At 37.4% G+C, this 25975-nt stretch overlaps 1 protein-coding gene across 6 annotated transcripts in view; it reads right to left on the reverse strand.

Annotated features, from left to right (window-relative positions):
* TMCC1 (transmembrane and coiled-coil domain family 1) overlaps positions 1-25975 on the reverse strand; it is a 261795-nt gene that overhangs the window by 127101 nt on the left and 108719 nt on the right. The window contains exon 1 of one of the 6 annotated variants that reach the window (XM_047781571.1): positions 15333-16600. The exons of the other annotated variants lie outside the window; for them this stretch is intronic. Coding sequence (XP_047637527.1) covers positions 15333-15371 — 39 coding nt within the window. The 5' untranslated portion in view covers positions 15372-16600. Of the gene's footprint in view, positions 1-15332; positions 16601-25975 lie in introns of those variants that run through there. 6 annotated transcript variants of the gene reach the window in all.

A 25975-nucleotide genomic window follows, 5' to 3' on the forward strand; every position in this document is an offset into this window, starting at 1 on the left:
ATCAGACAAAACAGATTTTAAAATAAAGGTAACGAAAGACAAAGGACATTACATAATTATTAAAGGAGCAATCCAAGAAGAAGATATCACAATTATAAAAATATATGCACCCAACATAGGAGCACCACAATATTTAATGCAACTAACAGCTATAAAAGGAGAATATGAAAGTAACACAATAATAGTGAGAGACTCTAACACCCCACTTACAGCACTGGACAGATCATCCTGACAGAAAATCAACAACGAAACACAGACCTTAAAAGATACCTTAGACCAAACAGACTTAACTGATATCTATAAAACTTTTCACCCCAAGCAGCAGAATATACTTTCTTCTCAAATGCACATGGAACATTCTCCAGAATAAATCACATCTTGGGCTACAGACTAAACCTTGGTAATTTTTTTTAAGGGCTGCAGCCACATATGGAAGTTCCCAGGCTAGGGGTCAAGTCAGAGCTACAGATGCCAGCCTACGCCACAGCCATAGCAATGTTAGATCCAAGCCCCATCTGCAACCTATACCATAGCTCAAGCCAAGCCAGATCCTTAACCCACTGAGCAGGGCCAGGGATCAAACCTGCATCCTCACGGATACTAGTCAGGTTTGTTACCACTGTGCCATGATGGGAACACCAAGCCTTGGGAAGTTTTTTAAAAAGCTGAAATTATCCCATGCATTTTCTCCAACCACAGTGCTATGAGACTAGAAATCAACTATATGGAAAAAAACAGCAAAATAGAATAATAAACTCCTAGAATAATAAACCTCCTAGAATAATACACTTAATAAACTTCCTCCTAGAATAATAAACTTCCACAAACTTCTGGAAGCTAAACAATATGCTACTAAACAACCAATGGATCATCAAATAAAGAGAAAATTAAAGGATACTTAGAGACAAATGACAATGAAGATACAACAATCCAAAACCTATGGGACACAGCAAAAGCAGTTCTAGGAGGGAAGTTTTAGAGCAATACAATCTTATCTCAGGAAAGAAGAAAAAACTCAACCGAACCTTACACCTTAAACATCTACAGAGAGAAGACAAAGCCCAAAATTAGTAGAAGGAAAGAAATCATGAAGATTAGAGCAGAAAAAAACAGAATTTCCATTGTGGCACAGCGGAAATGAATCCGACTAGGAACTATGAGGTTGCAGGTTCGATCCCTGGCCTCGCTCAGTGGGTTAAGAATCTGGCATTGCCATGAACTGTGGTGTAGGTCACAGGTGCAGCTCAGATCCTGTGTTGCTGTGGCTATGGCATAGGCTGGCAGCTGTAGCTCCAACTGGTCCCCTAGCCTGGGAACCTCCATATGCCGCAGATGTGGCCCTAAAAAGCAAAAAAAAAACCAATTGAGCAGAAATTAACAACATAGAGACAAAGAAAACAATAGAGATGATCAATGAAACCAAAAGTTGGTTCTCTGAAAAGGTCAACAATATTGATAACCCTTTAGCCAGACTCATCAAGAAAAAAAGGGAGAGGGTTCAAATCAATAAAATTAGAAATGAGAAAGGAGAAGTTACAACTGATACCACAGAAATACAAAGGATCATAGGAGACTACTATGGGCAACTGTATGCCAATAAAATGGACAACCTAGAAGAAATGGACAGATTCTTACAAAGGTACAACCTGCCAAGACTGAACTGGGAAGAAATCGAAAACATGAACATTTTTTAACACCCAAACAAAAATAAACTCAAAATGGATTAAAGACATAAATGTAAAGCCAGATACTATACAACTCCTAGAGGAAAGCATAGGCAGAATGCTCTTTGACATGAATCACAGCAACATCTTCTTTGATCAGCCTCCTAGAATAATAACAAGAAAAAAAAAAAATAAGCCAATGGGACCTAATTAAACTCAAAAGCTTCTGTACAGCAAAGGAAACCATTAAAAAAAAAAAAAAAAAAGATGACCCACAGAATGGGAGAAAATCTTTTGCAAATCAGTCAACTGACATAGTTTCAATCTCCAAAATACACAAACAACCCATACAACTCAACAACAACTACTGAAAAATGGGAAGAAGACCTAAAGAGACATTTCTCCAAAGAAGACATACAGATAGCCAGCAGGCACATGAAAAAAAAATGTAAACTGGTACAGCCACTATGGAAAACAGCATGGAGGTACCTCAGAAAACTAAACAGAACTACTATATGATCCAGCAATCCCACTCCTGGGCATATATCTAGACAAAAATTTCATTGAAAAAGATACATGCACCAGTATGTTCATTGCAGCACTATTCACAATACCCAAGACATGGAAACAACCTAAATGTCCATCGACAGATGAATGGATTAAGAAGATATGGTACATATATACAATGGAATACTATGCAGCCATAAAGAGGACAAAATAATACTATTTGCAGCAACATGGATGGAACTAGAGACTCTCATACTGACTGAAGTCAGTTAGAAAGACAAACACTATACTCTATCACTTATATGTAGAGTCTAAAATATGGCACAAATGATCCATCTACAAAACAGAAATAGATTACGGACATGGAGGGCAGACTTGTGTTTGCCTGCAGGGAAGGGGAAAAGAGGGCAACTGATGGGGAGTGTGGGGTTAGCAGATGCAGACTGTTGCATTTAGAACAGATAAGCGATGGGGTCCTACTATATAGCACAGGGAACTCTTGGGTAAAACCTGATAGAAAATGAAAAGAAAAAAAAAAGGATCTGTATGGGTGGCTGGGTCACTTTGCTATAAAGCAGAAACTGAAGGAACACTGTAAATCAACTATACTTTAATAAATTTTTTTTAAATTAAATAAAACTTAAAATTCAGTTTCTCATTTGCACCAGTTGCAATTCAAGTGCTCAATAGCCACAAGTGACTAGTGACTATTATATTGGAAGCACAGATACATTCCCATCGTCACAGAAAGTTCTTCTGCAAGGAGGTATCATCTTAGACAAAACTTCTTAGCACACTATTTACATGGGTTTCTTCTATTTAAGAACATGGGCTGGATTGCTAGCACTAACACCAAATCAGTCTGAAATCTTTGTCCCAGCACCTAAACCTTTTAGGCTTGGCTTCGCTAAACATCTGCATAAATTTTTGTTTTGCCAACACATACTCTGTTGGCCAAACTGTTCTCATTCATCATGTAGGAGATCATGCTCTCATTATCATATTTACTCATTCTTTCATTCACTACATATGAGACACAGATTTCGGGAATACTGCAGAAAAGAAAACAGACAACAATAATCTTTGGACTGAGTCTTTGTTTCCTCTAGTCTGAGTTTCTGCCTATCTGTCGTTCAAAGTCCATCTCCTTTAAGCTCTCCTAGCTTATGTTTTCCTCTTTAAGTCCTCAGAGAACTAGTATATAGCCCACATTTGGATACAATTAAATAGAACTTAGTTTTTTGTCTTAAATGCTTTACCTTCCCAACTGAAACTTAATCTACTTAAGGAATCTGGCATTTACTACCAAAACAGGAGATATTTCTGTGTTAATGTCCAGTGAATTTAACTAAAATCAGAGTTAAAATAAACACTGAAATCTTATTTTATATATCTACTAAATAGGATAATAACATTTGTTCTATCTAGTTCATAGGATCAAACTGTATACGAAACGCAAATAACTTTGATTTTTCTTGTTGGAAAGAACATATCTCTAGAGATTCATTATTGGAAAAAAAAAAAAGCTAGGGAGTTTCCATCATGGCTCAGCAGTAGGAAACCCAACTAGGGTCCATGAGGACTCAGGTTCGATCCCTGGCCTTGCTCAGTGGGTTAAGGATGTGGGGTTGCTGTGAGCTGTGGTATAGGTTGCAAATGTAGCTTGGATCTGGCATTGCTGTAGCTGTGGTGTAGGCTGGAGGCTACAGCTCCAATTCTACCTCTAGGCTGAGACTAGGCAAAAGGATAGTTTTGTGGTTATTGTTACATTCAAGGGAAATGATGAAATCACTTCGAAAAAAGCTAAACACTAAGATTCCTCTTTGATAATAAAATACAATATTCTATGGAATGTTATACTCTTAATTCAGGATGGCTCTTTTCTTTCATTTTTTTCAAATAAATGATTCATTAATGTATTCAATAAACAGTAACTAAGCATCTACTATATTCTAGGTGCTGGTGATACATTAAGAAACAAAACAGACAAAAATTCTCTAAGGGAGAACATTCTTGAGGGGGTGTGGAGGCAAGGACAGATAAAATAAATTAGTAAATTACAAAGTATATTAGAGTTATTGTATATCAGAAGTTAATAAATGCTGGGACTAAAAAATTAAGAGGAGGATGTTGTAATTTTACATTTTAGAGTATTCAGGGAAGGTCTCATTGAGATCTGACAAGATGACATTCACAGTAAGACGTGAAAGAAATGACCACATAAGTGATGCAGCAGTCTGGAGGAAGACAAATCCAGGCAGGTAGTAAAGTACACTGCAAAGGTACTGAGGAAGGAGAATACTTCATCTGTTCTGGGACTAGCTAGAGGGCCAGTACGGTCTGAGGCTTAAGGGAGGAACAGACTGAACGGATTCTCCATGTAAAAGTGAGTGAGAGGAAAACAGTGGAGGGTTTTGATCATATGAATAATATCATCTGGCTTAGATTTATTAGTATTGTTCTGTCGTTTGTGGTAAGATAAACTCCAGTGGGGCAAAAGCAGATGCTAGAAGATTGGTTAGGAGGTTAATGCAGTAATACAGGTGAGAGAAGGTGGCAACAGAGAACAGATAAAGGCAAATTTTAGATGTATTTAAAAGTGGAATCAGAGGACCTGCTGATATAATGGTAGTAAGAAAGGGACATCAAAGATGACACAAGAGATTTGAGGTTTTAAGGGCTGAGGTGCCATTTCTTGAGAAAGGGAAGTTCAAGAGAACCAGAGAGGGGAGAGGATACCTGAAGTCTAGTTTTGGACATATTAAGTTTAAAATAACTTACACATCTTAATGGAGATGTCAAATAGGCAGCTGAATATACAGGTCTAGAATTCAAGGGAAAGATCAGGACTGGGAATATACATTTGAGAACTGTCAACATTCTGATGGTACCTAACACCATAAGACTGGATGAAATCACCAAAAAAGTAGTAAATCGGACTAGGTCTAGCTTATAGCAACATTAATTAAAAGATCAAGAAAGGAGATTGACTAGTGAGGACTAGTGAGGTGGTGGTGGGGGGAACCATGAATGTGGTATCCTGAAAATCAAGAAAGTGTTTCATTGAGGACACAAGCAACCAACATGCCAAATGCTGCTAAAAATCAAGATGAGAACTAAGAACTTGATGACTGGATTGGGAAACACAGAGGACACACTGGAGATCTTGGCAAAGCACAGTCGGGGAAGTGACACAAGTGAAATGAACAACAACAATGCCAGAGTGAAGGTCTCTATTCCCAAGTCTTCAAAGCTACAGAATTAAAGTGGTACTGATAGGGCTGTCTCCCTCATGTTTACTTCTCCTTTGACTCTTATGAGGAACAACTTTTACTTGAGTAGAATGAGTTGGAAAAAAAAAGAGAGAGAAAGCGGCATCTATTAGAAATATGTGTGATTATCTTTTCTATGATTTTTCAGGTGCTTGCTAAGTCCAACTTTATCATATGAGGTGTGCTATGTTACTTCCTTTTTTGTTTTATTTGAGAATAGACAAGGGAAATGTGGGTGATACTGGTAGAAAAAGCTTCCATTTATCAGCTAAAGGACAAGTATTCCTAACAACTTTAATGGTAGAAGATGAAAAATTGTTTAAAAACTCAGCTATTTAGAAACCAGACGGAGAATTCCATTTAGCTTGTCTTTTAAGATAAACTATTTTATAGGAGCTTTTTGCCCTTTCCCTTAAATTGAAAAACAGGCAAGGTGACTTTTTTTTTCTTTTTATGGTTGCACCTGTGCCTACACCATTGCCACAGCAACACTGGATCCGAGCAGCACCTGTGCCCCACAGTGTAGCTTACGGCACAGACTGATCCTTAATTCACTGAGCCAGGCCAGGGAATGAAACCACATCCTCACAGAGACATCAGGTCCTCAACCTGCTAAGCCACAAAGGGAACTCCAGCAAGGTGACTCATACATATTCAAATACAAATGTGTTTTTGTGCTTACTATAACAGCTGGGTTGGGTCTGTCAAACCTACTGACATCTCAAGTACGAGGTCACTATTATCTTCAGAAGAATGAAGTAATTTCAAGAGTCCTTTTTCTCAGTTTAGCCAGACTGAAAGATGTCAGACCCTAAAAGTCTCTTTTTTATCTAAATATTTAAGTGTATTTGGTCACTGAATAACAGAGAAAGGGAACTTCATTAGGGTCCTAGTTTCCAAGTAGTCATGTTTTTACGAAGGCCAGTTTTCTAAGTCTCAATACACAGACAAAGGCACCCAAATATACATACACACAAACTCTGCAACCAAATAGAGAATGGGAAGTTATACTCAGGTGTTGTTTCAACATACATTTCATCATTTCAAATGATTGCAAGACAGGCAAAGAATATTAGAATGTTAAAATTCTATACACTAAGTGGTAATATTAAACAACCCACATATTCTATCTAGTTTTCCTAGATTTAACCCTATGTTCACTCCATAGAAGTTAAGGCATATAGGTTGGCAACCCTACAACCTTGGTTAAATTTCCCCACAGAAATATAAACTAACTCTCAGATTAGATTTTAAAACGATGTTCATATTAGAACTCCTTAAAAATAACAGATATTGAATATGACAAACCTCTCTTTCAACAAAACCGTATCAGGTGATCTTGCACCCTTCCTGGAATACTTTCCTCCCATCCTCCATCTACATCAATGATTTGCAAAGGGAAGGGTTCCTCCAGAAAATGGTGAGGGATTTTTTTTAAGTCACCTCCCAAATTACAACTACCTTAAAGCCTAAATCACATTCCTGAGGTATGGTGGGGCTAACAGGGGAAGGGAAAGTTGGGATCCAAAGCCTTTCGGTCCAGCTAAAATCCCACTTCCTCTACAGAGCTTTACAAGCCCACCTCAGGTTCAAAGGAAGAGTTAACTTGTAAAAACGAAAAGCTTATTTTAGCTTTTAACCTGTCTTACCTCCTCAGTTATGATGAACTTTTCCCTAAGCGTAAGAAGAGTGTGTTTTGTCCAGGAAAAAGGACTTGAGTTTCAATACATCATCATATAAAGAAAATCTATTGTGTATAAGGTAAATTTCAATTATAAGAAATGCCTGTTTTCACAAAGAAATTTAAAATTTTCTTCTGAAAAGGAAGGTGGAGATGAAATGTCTATCTTCTTAGCACTCAGACTCTAATAAGTCTATAACTAATTCACTAAGTTACACTTGCTATCTTCAATTCTGAATTATCCAGAGCTGGCTAGAAATTAAACACTAAACCTATCCATGAAAATTATGAATTTATTTATCTTAGCTATGAACAACTGTATAAAGTTTGATCCCTTCTGGTATAAAACTAGATATTTTCTTGGTATTTTCTCCCTAAAGTCATTTTTCTTAGGACTATAACCTGTTTCACAAATATATCATCACATAATTTTACATCTCTAAGGGATCCTAGATAGTATTTTTTAGATGAGAAGAAAGCTTCAGAGAGGTCAAATTACTTGTCTAAAGTCACACAGCCAGCCATGGTTTACTTAATTTCAGTGATAAACACTTTTGAGATAAATTTTATTAAATGAAAAGGAAAGCTATGAAATGTTTATTAAATGTATTATTACCTTTGGATTTTACACACTGCTGGCTTTAAGATGAATTCTTCTCAAACTCAAAATTTCTAGTGAGGATAAAGTAATCTGCTTCTTTCAAAATATTTGATGGAAACAGTCTGAAATTTAATGGAGATTTCCTGTGCTACCACAAGGCAAGTTCAATTTGCATTGTTTTCTTATTCACCATGTTTTTCAGTAGGATTGTTACAGGCCCAGATATATAGCAGAGGTTAATCCTAACTAACCTCAGGGTGTCTAAAAGAGCAAATTCTTTCAATTTTATAAGCCAAAATGATTAAGAACAAATCAGAATATTTTAAGTATTACATGCCAGTTACATATACAGATAAAACAAGTAAAATATCTTCTTGCCTCTATATACCATTCCCAAAAATGTGCTTTCAAAACAGTACGGTTAACTTACTCCAAAGAGGTTCATCTTAAAATGTTTTAAAAAATAGGTTGAGAAATTCTATACTACAAATTTATGTGTTACACACAAAAGTTATCTTCAATCTGTAAGTAATGTGTATAGTTGGGAAAGCCCAGAAGAACATCATCTTTCTTTCTTTCTTTCTTTTCCTTTTAGGGCCTCATGTTTCAACCATTAACCTTTAAGTAAACTACCAGCAGTGGTTTTCACTGAAAAATAATGAGGCTGAAATTTAATTCTACCTTTTGAAATTTTAACACATTTGACTTAGGATATTATTTTAAAAAGTATGTGTATATGGTAAAAAAAAAAGAAATATATATATACAGTTTTAGGGCCGTATCTGTGACATACCAAAGCTCCCAAGCTAGGGGTCAAATCAGAGCTGTAGCCACCAGCCTACGCCACCAGCCACAGCAACTTGGTATCTGAGCGACATGTGGACCTATGCCTCAACTCAGGGCAACGCTAGATCCTTAAGCCACTGAATGAGGCCAGGGATTTAACCCACATCTGCATGAATACTAGCTGTATTTGTAACCTGCTGAGCCAAATGGGAATTCCCAGGGTAAATAATGTTTAAAAAGCAAGTCTCCCTCCCACCCCCAAGTCAAGTTGCCCAGGTCCTCTTCTCAGAGGCAATCACTTACCCATCCAAAGACAGCCTAAGTATCTGAAAAACAGCCTGTGTATTATGTACGCATATTTCAAAGTATAGTTTTAAAGAACAGTCATTTCTTTTCAAAAATACTTACAGAATGACAAAGTAATGAAAACACCATAATCTTTCCTTAAATTAATACAGTGCTTCATAGTTTTCAAAGTACTTTCAGGCACATCAGCTCACTGACCTTCAAAATTAATAAACATATTCCAACTTTAAAGAATCTAACTGAATCATTTAACAAAGCCATCTTTCTCAGGAAAATGATGCTCAAATCAACACCAAATGATAGTAGTATACTTAAAAAAACAAAAAAGTAACACATTTCCAAGAAGATTTAACTATCTTCTCTTGGAAGCATATTCCACTCTCTCAGATGTACAGTCAATAACTTTATGATATTTTTAAAATTTAGACTGCATCAATGCCATGAAAACATTTCACAATTATAATGCACATACTTCTAAATTAGTTTCTCTATTCTGGCCTATTATTGCCAATATGTTTGAACAGGAAAGCCATTCTCTACTCCTTATCTATCCCACCACATCCACAATATTTGGAACTGATTTTACTAGGGTCTCATTTCATATAATAGAAGAGCAGCATCCACCAGCCTTCCTATTTCAGTTATGCAGTATATCAGAATGATCCTATAATGCTGATGCTACTATGACCAATTTAAGCTTCCTAAAAGTGGGCTAATGATTAACAGGAAGATGTAACATTTAACTGCTAGCAAAATATAAATACAAAACATTATATTTCCAAGTATGAAACTAGTTGATGTCTGAAGTAACTGAGAGAAAATTAAATTTTAAAAGCATGAAAAAGAAATGTTATATACATTTCCATTTTTAGGGGCACACTAGCAGCATATGGAGGTTCCAGACTAGGCATCTAATCAGAGCTGTAGCTGCCGGCCTAAGCTACAGCCACAGCAATGCAGGATCCAAGCCAAGTCTGTGACCTACACCACAGCTTATCACAATGCTGGATCCTTAACCCACTGAGCAAGGCCAGGGATCGAACCAGAAACCTCATGGTTCCTAGTCGGATTCGTTTCTGCCGTGCAGCGACAGGAACTCCTGAATTTGAGCTGTTTAATTACATAAAATACTACTTCACTGTACCCATACAGTACTTAGCATTAAAAAGTTTGAAATACTTTCTTTTTAATTGTGGTAAAAATACATAAAATTTACCATTTTACCATCAAAATACTTTTAAAAGGCTCTAAGTTATTTACTTAACATGGAAATGAGAGATCCCTATTCCTTTTAATAAGAAAATATACATAGATTAAGTCAATCATGTATATTAACACAGGTCATAAACCCCAAAGAAATCAGGTAAAAATTAAAAGGAAACCACTTTTGAAAATCTAATTGAAAATTCTGAAAATCAGGAATTCAGATTATGATCAACATCAACACTTCTCTAAATTTTGAATTTCTTAAGGTGGTACCAAACTGGTACCAAATAACAGGACACTATCAAATGTAGAAAGGGCAAGAATAATACTTTTTGACAAAAATATTTTCAAGTGCTCTACAAGTTTGAATTAAATTATTTCAAAAAATCAATAGGAGAATAGGGGTAAACGTCCCACAACTTCTATTTCTCAGCCCTTAATCTCTTCACAAACCAATCCAGAATAGACTGGGATGATTTTTACATTCTATGTTTTTCACCATATGAAAAACTTTAAAATAGCCAAAGAAAGCTCTCCAACTAAGTAGGAAAGAAATGCGCTATGAATGAAAAAGAATCAAGTCACCACTGATTTGCCGTTATTACTACTATTATTTTAGGTCACACCCTCAGTATATGGACATTCCTGGGCCAGGGACTGAGTCTGAGCTGCAGCTACAATCTGAGGTACAGCTGTGGCAATACAGGATCCTTTAAAGCACCACGCCTAGGCAGGGGTCAAACCTGTACTTCCACAGAAACCACAGCCACTGCAGTCGGATTCTCAGCCCACTGCGCCAGGGCAGTAACTCATGACTTGCCATTATTTTAATTATCTTTGATATAGAAAGTAGCTTCTGTGAGCTATACCTATCCTAAAGAAAGTAAGCCTCCCATGAAAATGTGAAAATAAATGTGAACCCTAAACAAAGATAACTATTCAGGATCCATTTCTGGAAAATTAAAGTCCAAACTATTATCTTAGAACAAATTGTATAGCATTCATCTTTCATTTTAGAAAGGTCAAAAAATACATGTTCTTACATATGCATAAATAAACAAGGGAAGGATAAATAAAAAACGGATTACCTATGGAGTCAAGGATATGAAACAGGTGAAAAGACAGGGAAGCAAGAGTTCACAGTTACATATTTTTTTTATTTGTGAACTACAGAAATGATTACCATTAAAAAATAAAAAAGTGTAATAATTTTAATCTTAAAACTATTTTCTCAAAGCCTCCTCAGCATTTATCATACTTTCTAAAAAACAAGTCCCTGGAAAAGGAAAAAACATTTTCTATTACCCATTTAAAAGATTTGATGGGGTTGGGTAAAGAGGGGAGGGACAACAGAGCCAGAGTGAGTTAAGACAAGACTTTCCGAACATTTAATTCATTGTATTTCATCCCTTAAACATTATTATAGAAACTCAAGAGTAAATTCTTCTCTTTAATAAAGGCATTTTCTAAAAGGCAGTATAGTTTATCAAATTTCATATAAGTGCATAAAATTAAGCTTCAATTACATTTAATATGGTTTTATTAAATCAATTATCTTATTCAAATTGGTGTTTCTCTGGCCAAAGAAAACAACTTTGTGGAAAACATCAAGTTTGACTGATAGATTCCAATCCTATCAGACATTAATCTCAGCTCAATGGGGAACTGCAACGCCAAAGAAATTATTTGCCTCAATTGTTTACTATGTTGTTTTCTACAAGCATGAAGAAATATCAGAGATCATGACACTAGATTCACACACCAGAAATTTAGGGCAAGAGTTGGTATGGGGAAACAGAATGGATCTGGAGTTAGACCTAAGTTTGGACCTGACACCACTTCCTGCTGATCTTGGGAAAATGAATGTCTCTGAATTTGTTTCTTTAATGACAAAATGAAGCTGATACCACCTAATCTGAAGAATTATCAGGAGAATTAAATGAAATGTCCACATTGGCAGGTTTCACATTATTTTGGCTGGCTCATGTAGAGGACTTAGGGAAGGGAGAAAAGGCTTTGCTTAGTAAATATTTTTGAAGTCACATGTGAGAAAAACTATAAGGGAAGAAAATCTAAAATGGCAACGAAAAGGAACTAAAGTGGCAAGGAGAAGGTATTTTTAACTGGGATCTAGTCGAAGAGAATAAGTGAGCATCTCTCTTCAAAAATGAAGATTTTGGGGGCGTTCTCATCATGGCTCAGTGGTTAACCAATCTGACTAGGAACCATGAGGTTGCAGGTTCAATCCCTGGCCTCGCTCAGTGGGTTAAGGATCCAGTGTTGCCATGGGCTGTGGTGTAGGTTGCAGACTTGGCTTGGATCCTGCGTTGCTGTGGCTGTACCTGTGGCACAGGCAGGCACCTACAGCTCTGATTAGACCCCTAACCTGGGAACCTCCATATGCTACAGATGCAGCCATAGAAAAGAAAAAAAAAATTTTTAATGAAGATTTTTTTAACTTGATCTATTTCTTTTTTTTTTTTTTCTTTTGTCTTTGTTGTTGTTGTTGCTATTTCTTGGGCCGCTCCCGCGGCATATGGAGGTTCCCAGGATAGGGGTCGAATCGGAGCTGCAGCCACCAGCCTACGCCAGAGCCACAGCAACGCGGGATCCGAGCCGCGTCTGCAACCTACACCACAGCTCACGGCAACGCCGGATCGTTAACCCACTGAGCAAGGGCAGGGACCGAACCTGCAACCTCATGGTTCCTAGTCGGATTCGTTAACCACTGCACCACGACGGGAACTCCAACTTGATCTATTTCTTAGTTTACGTCCTCATTTTTACTTAGTTCAGGTGTCAATATCCATTAGCCCAGAGGAACCATCTGAATAATCAAGGGGACATATCTGGTGTAAGTAAACATGACTCTGAAACTTACAGATGAAAAGCATCTAAATTAGATAATTAGTGGGTTTTTTTGGGGGGGTGGGGATTTGTTTGTTTGTTGTCTTTTTAAGGCTGCACCCGAGGCATATGGAGGTTCCAGGCTAGGGGTCAAATTGGAGCTGTAGCTGTCCACTAATGCCACAGCCACAGAAACAAGGGATCCAAGCCACATCTGTAACCAACACCACTGCTCATGATGATGCCGGATCCTTAACCCACTAAGCAAGTCCAGGGATCGAACCTGCATCCTCATGGATGCTAGCCAGATTCATTTCCCCTGAGCCACGACGGGATCTCCAGATAATTGTTTTAAATTGCTGCAAACATTTATAAATTTTTTTTTCAGAAAATTTCCAACAGAATTTAAAGATGATCACATAAGTATTTTCTTCTTGTCAAAATGAGAAACTGCTTTTTAAAATATGAGATCATCTTAAAACAAGTGTATACTTGTGGAAGATTATTTCTTATTGGCAAAAAGACTTCTTTCTAAAGTTGAACTTATATGAAATTGCCACCGTTCAACTGTTTTGACCTGAAAAAACCAACCGCACTTTGACATATACAATAGAAATACCATACACTGGGGTTCGACAGGGCCTCTGTTCTCAGGTAGCATATGGATTTAGCCAAAAAGACAGAATAGAGGCACAGTGCTATCACGGAGTTTAAAAAAACTTTTTGACTTAACTATTCATTTTCTCCTCCATATTTCAGTGTCATACAGACTGAAACAATGACAAATGTTATTTTTTCAATTCATTACTATGTTAAGGATACTTGATAGAAAATAGATTTGGTCCTAACCATCCAGTTTAGGTCTCAGAAGCCATGTTAAAGTGGAAAGGGATGTTAGAAAAAGAAATTTAAAGAAGTTGCCTTTTTGTTTTTATATAATGTACCTTCTATTTCTTCATGTTTTAAAGAAGATGTGCTCCCAATTTCCCTAAGTGTTTTTTATATAAATCACAATCATGCATACAGCAGAGAGTGAAAAGAGAACTAAGAGTTCACAAAATAATTGGGAGAGAAATACTGGCAGCGAAATAGCTAGGCTGCAGTTATTTTCTAATTAGAAACTTAGTTCTTACCTGTTTCAGACACTTAGAAATGTTACTGCCCTGACAATCTACCCATCTCCTGCTTTTTAGTTGTACTACATATCTGAAAATATATGATCTAGAGGTTCACGTGAAGGAGAACCAAAAACGATTCTATTATTTAGGAGAAATGTGGAGGCATTTGAGGTCCTTCACTCCCCCCCACAATACACACACACCTGGAATGAGGAGAAGAGAAGCAAGGGAAATTCACTCCAGAGCTCCTAAAAAAATCCGTTAGGTTTGAAGATCCAAGAAAAAAAATGAAATTTGACATGGGGATGGAGGCAAAAGCTTTGCTCATTTTTGCTTGAATGCACACATTCTACACTGAGGTCCCATAAGGAACTAAAGGTTTCCCCTTAAGATAATAACCCATTTCAGGATTTAACAATTCTGACTAGTAACTAAGGAAGTGTAGAATGCCTACTGATTTACTATTTGTTTAAGCTTCCGTCTGCAGAGAATGAACTGTAACACAATTTAGCCACCAACTGCACATTTTTAAAACAGAGCTTTTAAAAAACAGAATGGCTTTAGAAATAAAGCTCAACACTCACCACATTTCTTTCCAAACTAGTTTCTGTATTCGCTTAACAAGAGAGGTCAATGACTGGGTCAACAGAGGGCTGGCCACTGCCAAGGCTGATTCATAAAATCAGCAGCCCCCTCTTCTAAGAAGCTTCATTTTCTTCTTAAGTTTTGATTTTTTTTTTTTTAGATTAAAAGACCACCCCCCCCCCCAAACTGCACACATGAAACCTGTTTTTTTTAAGCACAATTCTGTAAAAATTGATTCCTGAGCCTCTGGTTACTGCCTTTCACACACTCCTTGATCACAACCACACATAGTAACACCTTCATGCAGGTCTTGCTTATTGAACTATTTTATGGTAGTTTTCCCTAGTTTAATACTAAATCTTGTATGAAAGCACTGATTCCACAGACCAATAATGCTTTCTCATTTTGGTCAAAAGCTGCTACATGAATTGTTAATTAAATATGCACTTTTTACCCACTATTCTCTCTTTCACGCACACCCTCTGGAAATTGTATCTGAGAAGCAGACTACAACTTTCTCCAGACTCACAGATGATAACTCTAGTTTCGGGGAACAAAACCTGGGGTTTCCAGTGCAGTCAGCTTCAGACCTTTGTGTCTGTCTGAGGAAAGAACAAAAGACAGCGCTTCCTCCCTCTGCCCCTCCTTAGCACTGGAGGAGGCAGGCTTGACAGAACAGTTGTAGAGAAAAAGAAGACCACGCCAAAGCTAGTTAGAGTTTCCCCTAAACACACACACAAAGCTACCCAAGCTACCCACCTTGGATAGCTGCCTCCTGAGGCTAAAGCGCTGAACCATGGTCACCCTGAGTTATCTTCAGACAAAGCAATCCACGAAGGGAAGGGCTTTTTTAAAAACAGCTTCTGGAAAAAGTCGGTGGCAAAACATTTGGAAGACTGTCACAGAAGTGCAAAGACTGTGCCTGGGCGTCTTGGCAAACTTGGAAGCCCTTCATTGTTCTACTGGAGACACAGCAAAGCCCGGGTGGAGGGCGAGGGCGGCGGACCGGCGGAGAAGGCGGAATCCTGGAGCTGCTGCGCCCAGCGCCCAGCTACCACTTCCTGTGAGTCAGCCGAGAGGGGTCCGGGCAGAAGGACCACCCCTTCCCTTTCCACCAAATCCTCCCCGAGGATGCCGCCGCGGTGCCACCTGAGACTCCGGGGGATGGACCTGATGTTCTGGTCTGGGTGGGAGGAGGACCAGCGCGCTGGGGTCAGAAGGCATCTGCCTCCAAGAGAAAATGGCAATGGCAACAACTCCTCCCGCCCGACTCTCCTGGGGAGGGGGTCGGCAGCAAAAACAGCACCCCCTAATCAACCTCCACCCAGGTAATGCACTGGACGAATGCTGTGAAAGAAGCCCCGCTCCACACCCGGAGAAGGAAACTCCGCCTCAGGCAACCGGCCGGCTTTGTCTCAGTAATTGGCCAAGCCTTTCCTCTTACTCACAGGGAGGGGCTGCCAGCCTCGGGCGGGAATATCAGGTGCAGAGACGCATACTCTGAGACTTCAACTTCGCTTGGAATTTAAAGCCGTCTCCTGAGATGCTTGTTCTCTCTCATTAGAACAATGGTATTTTTAAAAATATACACACAAAACAGAAGGAACAGACTAGACTGAATTAAAGCAGGTAAAGAGGTATGAAACTTAGCAACCGAGAGAGCAGTTCCAAAGACAAAAGTTTTGCTATAATTTGCCAGTCTCTTCCTATCAATCTGGTTCTGCTTCCAGACAGCCAATGGGAGGATAAAGCTTCATTTTAATGAAACTTTCCACTCCAGAAGATTATCTCCGCATTTTTCATTACTTCTGAATGAATTTAACAACCGACCAAGGCAGAACTCTTTGATATACATTAATTTTTCCCTGCTCCTGTGACTCTCAATTCCCTGTAAGCATGACAATGTGTTAGGCTACATACAGCCTTGGTTGAAATGAACCTACTACGTGCAGTCAACCCATAGTAAACCCCACGTACATAGTACATCCCACCTTACATCCCATTTAAGAATTTTACATCTACCATCCCACTGATTTCTTAAATAATCCTGTGAATATGGATTAATATCCAACTCAGATAAGCAGGGATCTTCTTTCCAAAACCTCAAATATTATTATAAGCAAACCATAGTGTTACTAACTTTTTTCTCTTCAGCTGAGAAAAGTGAAAAATGATTTGAAAAGACATATCTTTGTGTAACAGTTATTCTCAACTATGCCCATATCATACACTACCGTTTCCAATTATCACCAAATACATTGCACAATTTTAAAAAATTCACCTGAAAGATGACACACACACATTTCACAGTACCTTAGGAAGAGTACAAAAGAGTTATCAAATTCAAACAAATAACAGGATGCCAAAAAAATCACTCTAACGGAAATGCATATCTAACACTTTTATTCCAAAAGCCTTTAATGGAAAAGGATTGAACATATTTAATTAAACTTTTTGTGACAATCCAAAACTAAAAAAATTATCAGATCAATAGCTCCAAAATGAAGACTCCTTCATATCTAGGTTCAGAGTAAGCAATGTAACCTAATATTTAAACTAACTGAAATTTAATTCCAAGTGGAAAAGTAGGTTAACAGAGAACTTGAGTTCTGTGTGTTTTGTTTTGGTTTTAATGGTAAGAGTATCAATAACTCCATTTTCCTCCTCCACAGAAAAAAAGTATCCTGGGAATGTTGAAGAATCAATAAGATACTAATGTGAAAACAATGAAATTCCTTACAGGAAAACAGTGTCTTTAAACATAAACACGCAATGTTTCTGATATAAGCAACTAGAATCCCAGATCGCTGCTATAAAATTCTAATCCCACACCCAGCAAAAAAAAAAAAAAAAAGCCAAAAAGGAATTAGAAAAAGTCAAAAGTCTACAGGCCCATTAAATATCAGTTGCAAACATCAAATATCAAAAATAACAAATATATGATATCACTTACACGTGCAATCTTAAAAAAAATATATATATATATATATACACACACACACACAAATGAACTTATTTCCAAAACAAAAAGAGACAGACATAGAAAACAAATTTATGGTTACCAAAAGGGAAAGAGGGGTAGGGGAGGTCTAAATCAGGAGTTTGGGATTAACATATACACACTACTACATGTAAAAGAGATATTCAACAAGGACCTACTGTTTAGCATAAGGAACTATACTCAATATTTTGTAACAAAGTATAAGGAAAAATATTCTGAAAATACACACACACACACATATGTGTAAGTAAATTACTGTGCTGTTTGAGTGAAACTAACACAATACTGTAAATCAACTATACTTCAATTTTAAATAATTAAGCCACAAGGATATACTGTACAGGGAATATAGCCAATATTTTATAATAACTATAAATGGAGAAATGGGAAAGGGAAAAAAAAGCCTGTCTTTGACATGCTGATCCAGGCTCCCAAAATATTTTCCTTACTTATAAGGTAACCTACTTCCAAAGCCACAAATGCTTTTTATGAAATGGTCTTTTAATTTTTCTTATCATTATAAAAAAAAAAAATATTCGAGTTCCTGTCGTGGCTCAGTGGTTAACGAATCCAACTGGGAACCATGAGCTTGGGGGTTCGATCCTTGCCCTTGCTCAGTGGGTTAAGGATCTGGTGTTGCCATTAAGCTGTGGTGTAGGTTGCAGACGCTGCTCGGATCCCGCGTTTTGGTGGCTGTGGCAAAGGCCAGCAGCTACAGCTCCAATTAGACCCCTAGCCTGGGAACCTCCATATGCCACGGGAGCGGCCCTAGAAAAGGCAAAAAGACAAAAAAGAAAAAAGGAAAATATTTTATTCTCCTTGTTTTATCTATCATATATAACCCCACACTGGGGATAATATTAATACTTATTGAAGTGTATGTTTTCCTTACTTGTTTGACAAAACTAGGACTATACTGTTACCACAAAAAAAAAAAAAATCACAAAAATCCTGGATAAAAATTTAAGTTTAAATAATCATCCCAATTTAGCTGGTTTCTATATTCAAAACACTTGTCCCCCCCTTTATACCAGATTAAGTCTAAAGTTCTCTGTAAACATATTTAAAAAATAAACTGACATTAACGTCTGTACTATTGAACGTCATGTACTACAAAGTACACTTGCACAGAAAAGGAAACTAAAGTTCAGAGAAATGTTCAAACTTGCCTCAAATCATAGCATTGGTACTGAGGCTAGAATCCCAAATACCCAGGTTTCACAACACTGCTTTTCCCATTACATTATGTTTCCTCTTGTTTTTAGTAATTTAAAATGCACTACAACGAACACTACATAAAGATACTTATGTAGTAAACTTTTTTTGCAAACTGCATAATTATTTAAAAAACTTGAGCCTTTATACATCGTTTTTTATTTTTTAAAGTTTTATTGAAGTATAGTCGATTTACAATATTGTGATAATTTCTGCTATACAACAAATGGATTCAGTTATGTATATACACACATCTATTCTCTTTCAAAGATTCTTTCCCCCAGTAGATTATTACAGAATACTGGATAGTTCTCTGTGCTATACATCAGGTCCCCGTTGGCCATCATTCCATATACCTCAGTGTGCATACGCCAGTCCCTAACCCCCAGTCAATCCCTCCCTACCTGTACCCTCTTCTTTATACTTTGTTATGAGTTTCCGTAAAGTCTGGCACACCTGAAGTTATATGCATTATAGTTCCTTCCCTTATCTCTAGTGTCCAGTCTTGTAACAGAGTTCTAGTAAATAAATCTCATTGTTCAAACACTATTATACTACTGTGAGTTTTAACTGGCTTCTTGTGATGACCCAGTAGAAGTAATTACTCAGTGCCAGCTACCAGTCAACCAATAAAACTGTAAGTCAGGCTTTCATTATGTAACACCATGTCACTGCAGAAAGCCTCCTTTCATTCATGCCAAACAAGCATTTAGATACCACTCAGTAAAAAATGAAACATTCCTATTATTTAAGAAGGTAACAATCTAGTAAGGAAACAGAATATTTAAACAACTGTCACAAATGTGGCAAGTGCTATATAATACAGGGAAAGTGGTGGCACAAAGGAGGGAGAGATGAACTTTCTGTGGGACAAGAAGTCTTAAAGTTGGAGTCTTTAAGACTGGATAGAAATTTTGCAAATGGACTAAAAAGGGAAAGGGCATTTCATGAAGCAGAAAAAACACAAGTTACAGAGGGACAAATCAAATGATAAGTCAAATTTAGTTTTTCCACACTAATAAAGCAATATGTTGTAAGTCTGATTATTTTTCATAATACTTTTTCTCTGTGGGATGGGAATGTAAATTGTAACAAAGTTCACTTATTCCTTCTTTTTAAATTGCACATGTTTGTTAACTATTTTTCTATAAACTGCCCAAATGGCAGCCCATCACTAATGAATAATAACATGATAGGTTCTCTCTTTAGAGAAGTTACGATTGTTTTAGTTACTGTCTGCCTTTAAAGCAAGGGGAGAGAAAAGTCTATTTCGAAAAGTTTAGTGAAGAATGTCATCAGTTTCAGGATTCCCTGTGGCAATTCAAGCCCCTTGAATGATAGGAAATTTCTGTCTTACAGAAATAAAATTTCTTTGGGGAAGCCCACAAAAGAAAACAACACAGATTCTAATTACATTTTATCTAACTAAGAAAGATTAAGTAACTTGCGAAATTATTTACAAAAGTCCAAGCCACCGTCAATATATACAACCCTGGAAGTATTACAATTTATTTAGTAGGATGTTAAAAGATCCTGATGATCAAAAAATTTGAACACTGAATCACATTCCGTAACTAACTCATTGGGATGGCTGAATCTAAAGAGCTGTCAACCATGTCAAAGTAATATTTTTATTTTGGTGAACTGGACATGGCTTTTTAAAATATGCTAAATTAAGGGTGCCTCCTTTTACATCGGCAATGTTTTTAGGTTTTATGCTTATTTCTTCCCCCCAAAATTCATGCCATGCATAACCTGCAGTGAATACATGCAAGGGAGAGGGAGAAAAGTAAAGGGAGAAGAGAGGAAGGGAGGAAGAGAGCTTATAATGTGCCTACTACTAAGTATCAAACAACCAACATAATTATTGTTTGCTATGTTGCAAACATCCAGCAAGATTATGCATATGAAATATTTCATATAAAAATATTAACATACAATTATGCTCTTAAAGTTGTTTACAATGGGTTTCCTGTGCTGATCCCTGCTTTCCCTCTCCAGGTATCTCATATTATTTTCAACTTAACTCCAAATCTCAGCTTAGACTTCTGTTCTTTAGAAAGCCTCTTCTATCAACCCACAACCACCCCTTTCTCTGCTTTACCAATTGATTCTTCCTTAATACTGTGTACTATAATTTATTTGTCTGCATTCCCTCATCAGAACATAAACTCCTCAGGGGCAGGGACACTGACACCTATTAGGCCAAATATTTATTAAATACTTATTGAATTAATGGCTTAAAAATACAAGGCAGTGCTTAATTACACTGTAAATTTTCAAAGTTTCTAAGACATTCCAGATTTTCTTCTCTCCCCCAAACTATCACCCTTACCCAAAAACTCCCTGGTTTTTCCATCTCATTCTACTAATTCTTCTATTCCATTTTGTAAGAATTGATTTTATTAACCATTTGTCAATTACTTATCTCCACTTACAAATGATTGTTTATAATTTAGCATTTTCCAATAAAATGTTTCCTGTAAAAATTCAGAAAATACAAAGAAAATTTGTTAATATCACTATGCACAAGTAACCCCTATTAGTGTTGATCAATTTTCATCTGAGCTTTTTTTCTTTATTTTTAATTCTACAAGTAATTTATGAATGCTTAGTTCTTGTAGCCACTGTAATCAGTTTATCCTTCCTTTACTATGAATTTATACACTGTTTAAGTATGCATTATTATCTGCAGGCTAGCTTGGTTTATTTTTTTAACCCAACTAATAGCATACCATACTTTTTTTTTTTTTGTCTTTTTAGGGCCTCACCTGCAGCATATAGAAGTTCCCAGACTAGGGGCTGAATGGGAGCTATAGCCACAGGCCTACACGACAGCCACATCAATGCCAGATCTGAGCCACATGTGCAACCACAGTTCACAGCAACACCAGATCTTTAACCCACTGAGCAAGGCCAGAGATCAAACCTGTGTCCTCATGGTTACAAAATGGGTTTGTTACTGCTGAACCACAATGGGAGCTCCTTTTTTTTTAAATAATAATTGCTGGCTCTCAGATCTAGACCTTTTTGCCACGCCCACAAGAAGTAGAAATCCCAGGCCAGGGATTGAGCCTGAGCCACAGCAGCAAGAGTCACAGCAGTAACAATGCCTGAGGAATTCCTTCCTGGTTGCTCCATGCTATGCTGTTCAAGGGAAACAGTATGAATGGATATGCCAAACATCATGAATGTTCCTACTCCTTTCACTGGAATCTTGTCCTGTTCAGTGGCCCAGTGCGCAGCACAGTGTGGAGCAACAAGGAAGGACCTCCTCATGCCAGGGTTCTTCTCTCTGGAATACAAACAAAACAGACATCCTATTGTGGCCTGTCTGGGGACTGCCTGAGGGACTGGTTTCTGCCTTGAGTAACTCAGAGCACTAAGAGAATAGGAACCAGAGTTGGAAGACACTAAACAAGAGGCAAGAAGCAACTTAGAGCAGCAGTTCTACAGGAAAATCCCAGAGGGAGCTAAGATAAGAAAAGATCTGAGAGGTCCTAAAAGGAATCCAGAATTGCCAAGGCCAGAATAAGGGTTGGTTTTTTTCAAATGCTCCAGCAAAAAAACTACAAAGATATAAAGAAACAGAAGGGTATGGTTCAACTAAAGGAACAAAATTGAACTCCAGAAACAGACTCTAAAGAAACGCAGATTAGATGTCTAATGGATTTTAAATAACTGTCATAACAGTCTCTTCAATAAATGTTGGGAAAACTAAACAGTCACATGCAAAAGAATAAAATGAGATGACTAACACAAAAGTTAACCCAAAATGGATTAAGGACTTGAACGTAAGACTTAAAACTCCTAGAAAAAAACATAAACAATAAGCTCCTTGACACCAGTCTTGGTAATAATTTTTTGGATTTGACACTAAAAGCAAAGGCAAAGGAAGTAATAATAAACAAGTGGGAATATGCCAAACTGAAAAGCTTCTACACAGCAAAGGAAACCACCAACAAAATGAAAAGACAACCTACTACTGGATGGGAGAAAATATTTACAAGTCATATATATGGAAAGAATTCATAAAACTCAACAACAAAAACAATCAAACTGATTAAAAATGGGCAAAGAACACAAACTGACATTTCTACAAAGATGACAAAAGATGGCCAACAAGCATATGAAAAAATGCTCAACACCACTAGTCATTAGGAAAATGAAAATCAAAACCACAATTAGATATTGCCTCATTCCTATTAGGATGGCTACTACCAAAAACAAACAAACAAAAAAACCCACACAGAAAATAAGCATTCACAAGGATGTGCAGAAATTGGAACCCTTGCAAACTGATGTAAAAGAGTGAAATTGCTATGGGAAAGTGGTATGGCAGTTTCTCAAAAAAATAAAAATAGAATCAGTGTATGATCCAGCAATAGCACTTCTAGGTGTACATGCAAAAGAATTGAAAGCAGGGCCTCGAAAAGGTATGCTCATTACCATGACCACAGCAGCTCTATTCACAATAGCCAAGACATGGAAGCAAACCAAATATCCAACAGATAAATGGATAAACAAAATGTGGTCTACACAACACTATACCACTAGAAATCAACAAGAAAAAAATCTGTAAAAAAACACAAACAGGTGGAGACTAAACAACATGCTACTAGACAACCAATGGATCACTGAAAAAATCAAAGAGGAAATTTAAAAATACCTAGAAGCAAATGACAACAAAGATATGACACTAAAAAACCTATGGGATGCAGCAAAAGCCGTTCTATCTGGAAAGTTGATAGCAATACAAGCCCACCTCAGGAAACAAGAAAAAGCCCAAATAACCTAACTTTACATCTAATGCAGCTCGAAAGAGAACAGACAAGACCTAAAGTTAGCAGAAGGAAAGAAATCATAAAGATCAGAGCAGAGGAGTTCCCGTCGTGGCACAGTGGTTAACGAATCCGACTAGGAACCATGAGGTTGCTGGTTCGGTCCCTGCCCTTGCTCAGTGGGTAACGATCCGGCGTTGCTGTGAGCTGTGGTGTAGGTTGCAGACGCGGCTCGGATCCCGCGTTGCTGTGGCTCTGGCGTAGGCTGGTGGCTGCAGCTCCGATTAGACCCCTAGCCTGGGAACCTCCATATGCCGCGGGAGCGGCCCAAGAAATAGCAACAACAACAACAACAAAAAGACAAAAAAAAAAAAAAGATCAGAGCAGAAATCAATGAAACAGAAATGAAGAAAACCATGGAAAAGATCAATGAAATGAAAAGCTGGTTCTTTGAAAAGATCAACAAAATTGATAAACCCTTAGCCAGGCTTATCAAGCAATAAAGAGAGAGGATTCAAATCAATAAAATGAGAAATGAAAAAGGAGAAGTAACAACAGACATCACAGAAATACAAAGGATCATAAGAGACTACTATATGCAACTATATGCCAATAAAATGGAAAACCTAGAAGAAATGGACAAATTCTTAGAAAAGTACAATCTTCCAAGACTAAACCAAGATGAAATAGAAGAGAGGAACGGACCAATCACAAGTACTTAAATTCAAACTGTGATTAAAAAACTTCCAACACACAAAAGTCCAGGACCAGATGGCTTCACAGGTGAATTCTATCAAACATTAAGAGAAGAGCTAACACCTATCCTTCTGAAACCATTCCAAAAAAATGCAGAGGAAAGGACACTCCCAAACTCACTCTATGAGGCCACCATCACCCTGATACCAAAACCAGACAAAGATACCACACACAAAAAAGAGAGAAAATTACAGGCCAATTTCACTGATGAACATAGATGCAAAAATCCTCAACAACATACTAAGCAAACCAAATCCAACAATACATTAAAAGAATTGTACATCATATTCAAGTGGATATATCCCACGGATGCAAGGGTTCCTCAATATCTGCAAATCCATCAGTGTGATACACCACATTAACAAACTGAAGAACAAAAACCGTACGATCCTCTCAATAGACGCAGAAAAAGCCTTTGACAAAATCCAACACCCATTTCTGATAAAAACCCTTCAGAAAGAGGGCATGGAGGGAGCACACATCAACATGATAAAGGCCATGTATGACAAACCCACCAACGAACATCACTCTCAATGGTGAAAAGCCAGAAAAATTCCCACTGAGATCAGGAACAAGACAAGGATGTCTGCTCTCACCACCACTATTCAACATAGTTTTGGAAGTCCTAGCCACACCCATCACAGAAGAAAAAGAAATAAAAGGAATCCAAATTGGAAAGGAAGAAGTAAAACTATCAATCACTATTTGCAGATGACATGATACTATACCTAGAGAATCCTAAAGACTCTACCAGAAGTCATGGATGTTAGAGCTCATCCATGAATTTGCAAAGTCACAGCATACAAAATCAATACACAGAAATCAACCGCATTTCTATATACTAATGACAAAAGATCAGAAAAGGAAATTAGAGAAACAATCCCATTTACCATCGCATCCTAAAGAATAAAATACCTAGGAGTAAACCTACCCAAAGAGACAAAAGACCTGTACTCTGAAAACTGTTAAGACACTGATGAAAGAAATCAAAGATGACACAAACAGATGCAAAGACATACCATGCTGTTGGATTGGAAGACTCAGTATTATCAAAATGACTATACTACCTAAGGCAATCTACAGATTCAATGCAATCCCTATCAAATTACCAAGGACATTCTTCACAGAACTCGAACAAAATATTTTAAAGTTTGTTCGGAAGCACAAAAGACCCACAATAGCCAAAGACATCCTGAAAAAGAAAAATGGAGCTGGAGGAATCAGGCTCCCGGACTTCAGACTATACTACAAAGCAACAATCATCAAAACCATATGGTACTGGCACAAAGACAGAAATAGAGATCAGTGGAACAGGATAGAAAGCCCAGAATTAAACCCACACACCTACAGCCAACTCATCTACGACAAAGGAGGCAAGAACAGACAATGGAGAAAAGACGGCTGGTTCAATAGCGGTGCTGGGAAAACTGGACAGCCACATGGAAAAGAATGAAATCAGAACACTCCCTCACACCATACACAAAAATAAACTCCAAATGGATTAAAGACCTAGATAGAAGACCAGACACTATCAAACTCTTAGAGGAAAACACAGGCCAAACACTCTCTGACATAAACCACAGCAACATCTTCTCAGATCCAACTGACAATAAAAACAAAAATAAACAAATGGGACCTAATTAAGCTTA

Source organism: Phacochoerus africanus, chromosome 1, assembly GCF_016906955.1.
Source record: "Phacochoerus africanus isolate WHEZ1 chromosome 1, ROS_Pafr_v1, whole genome shotgun sequence".
Classification (NCBI taxonomy): Eukaryota; Metazoa; Chordata; class Mammalia; order Artiodactyla; family Suidae; genus Phacochoerus; species Phacochoerus africanus.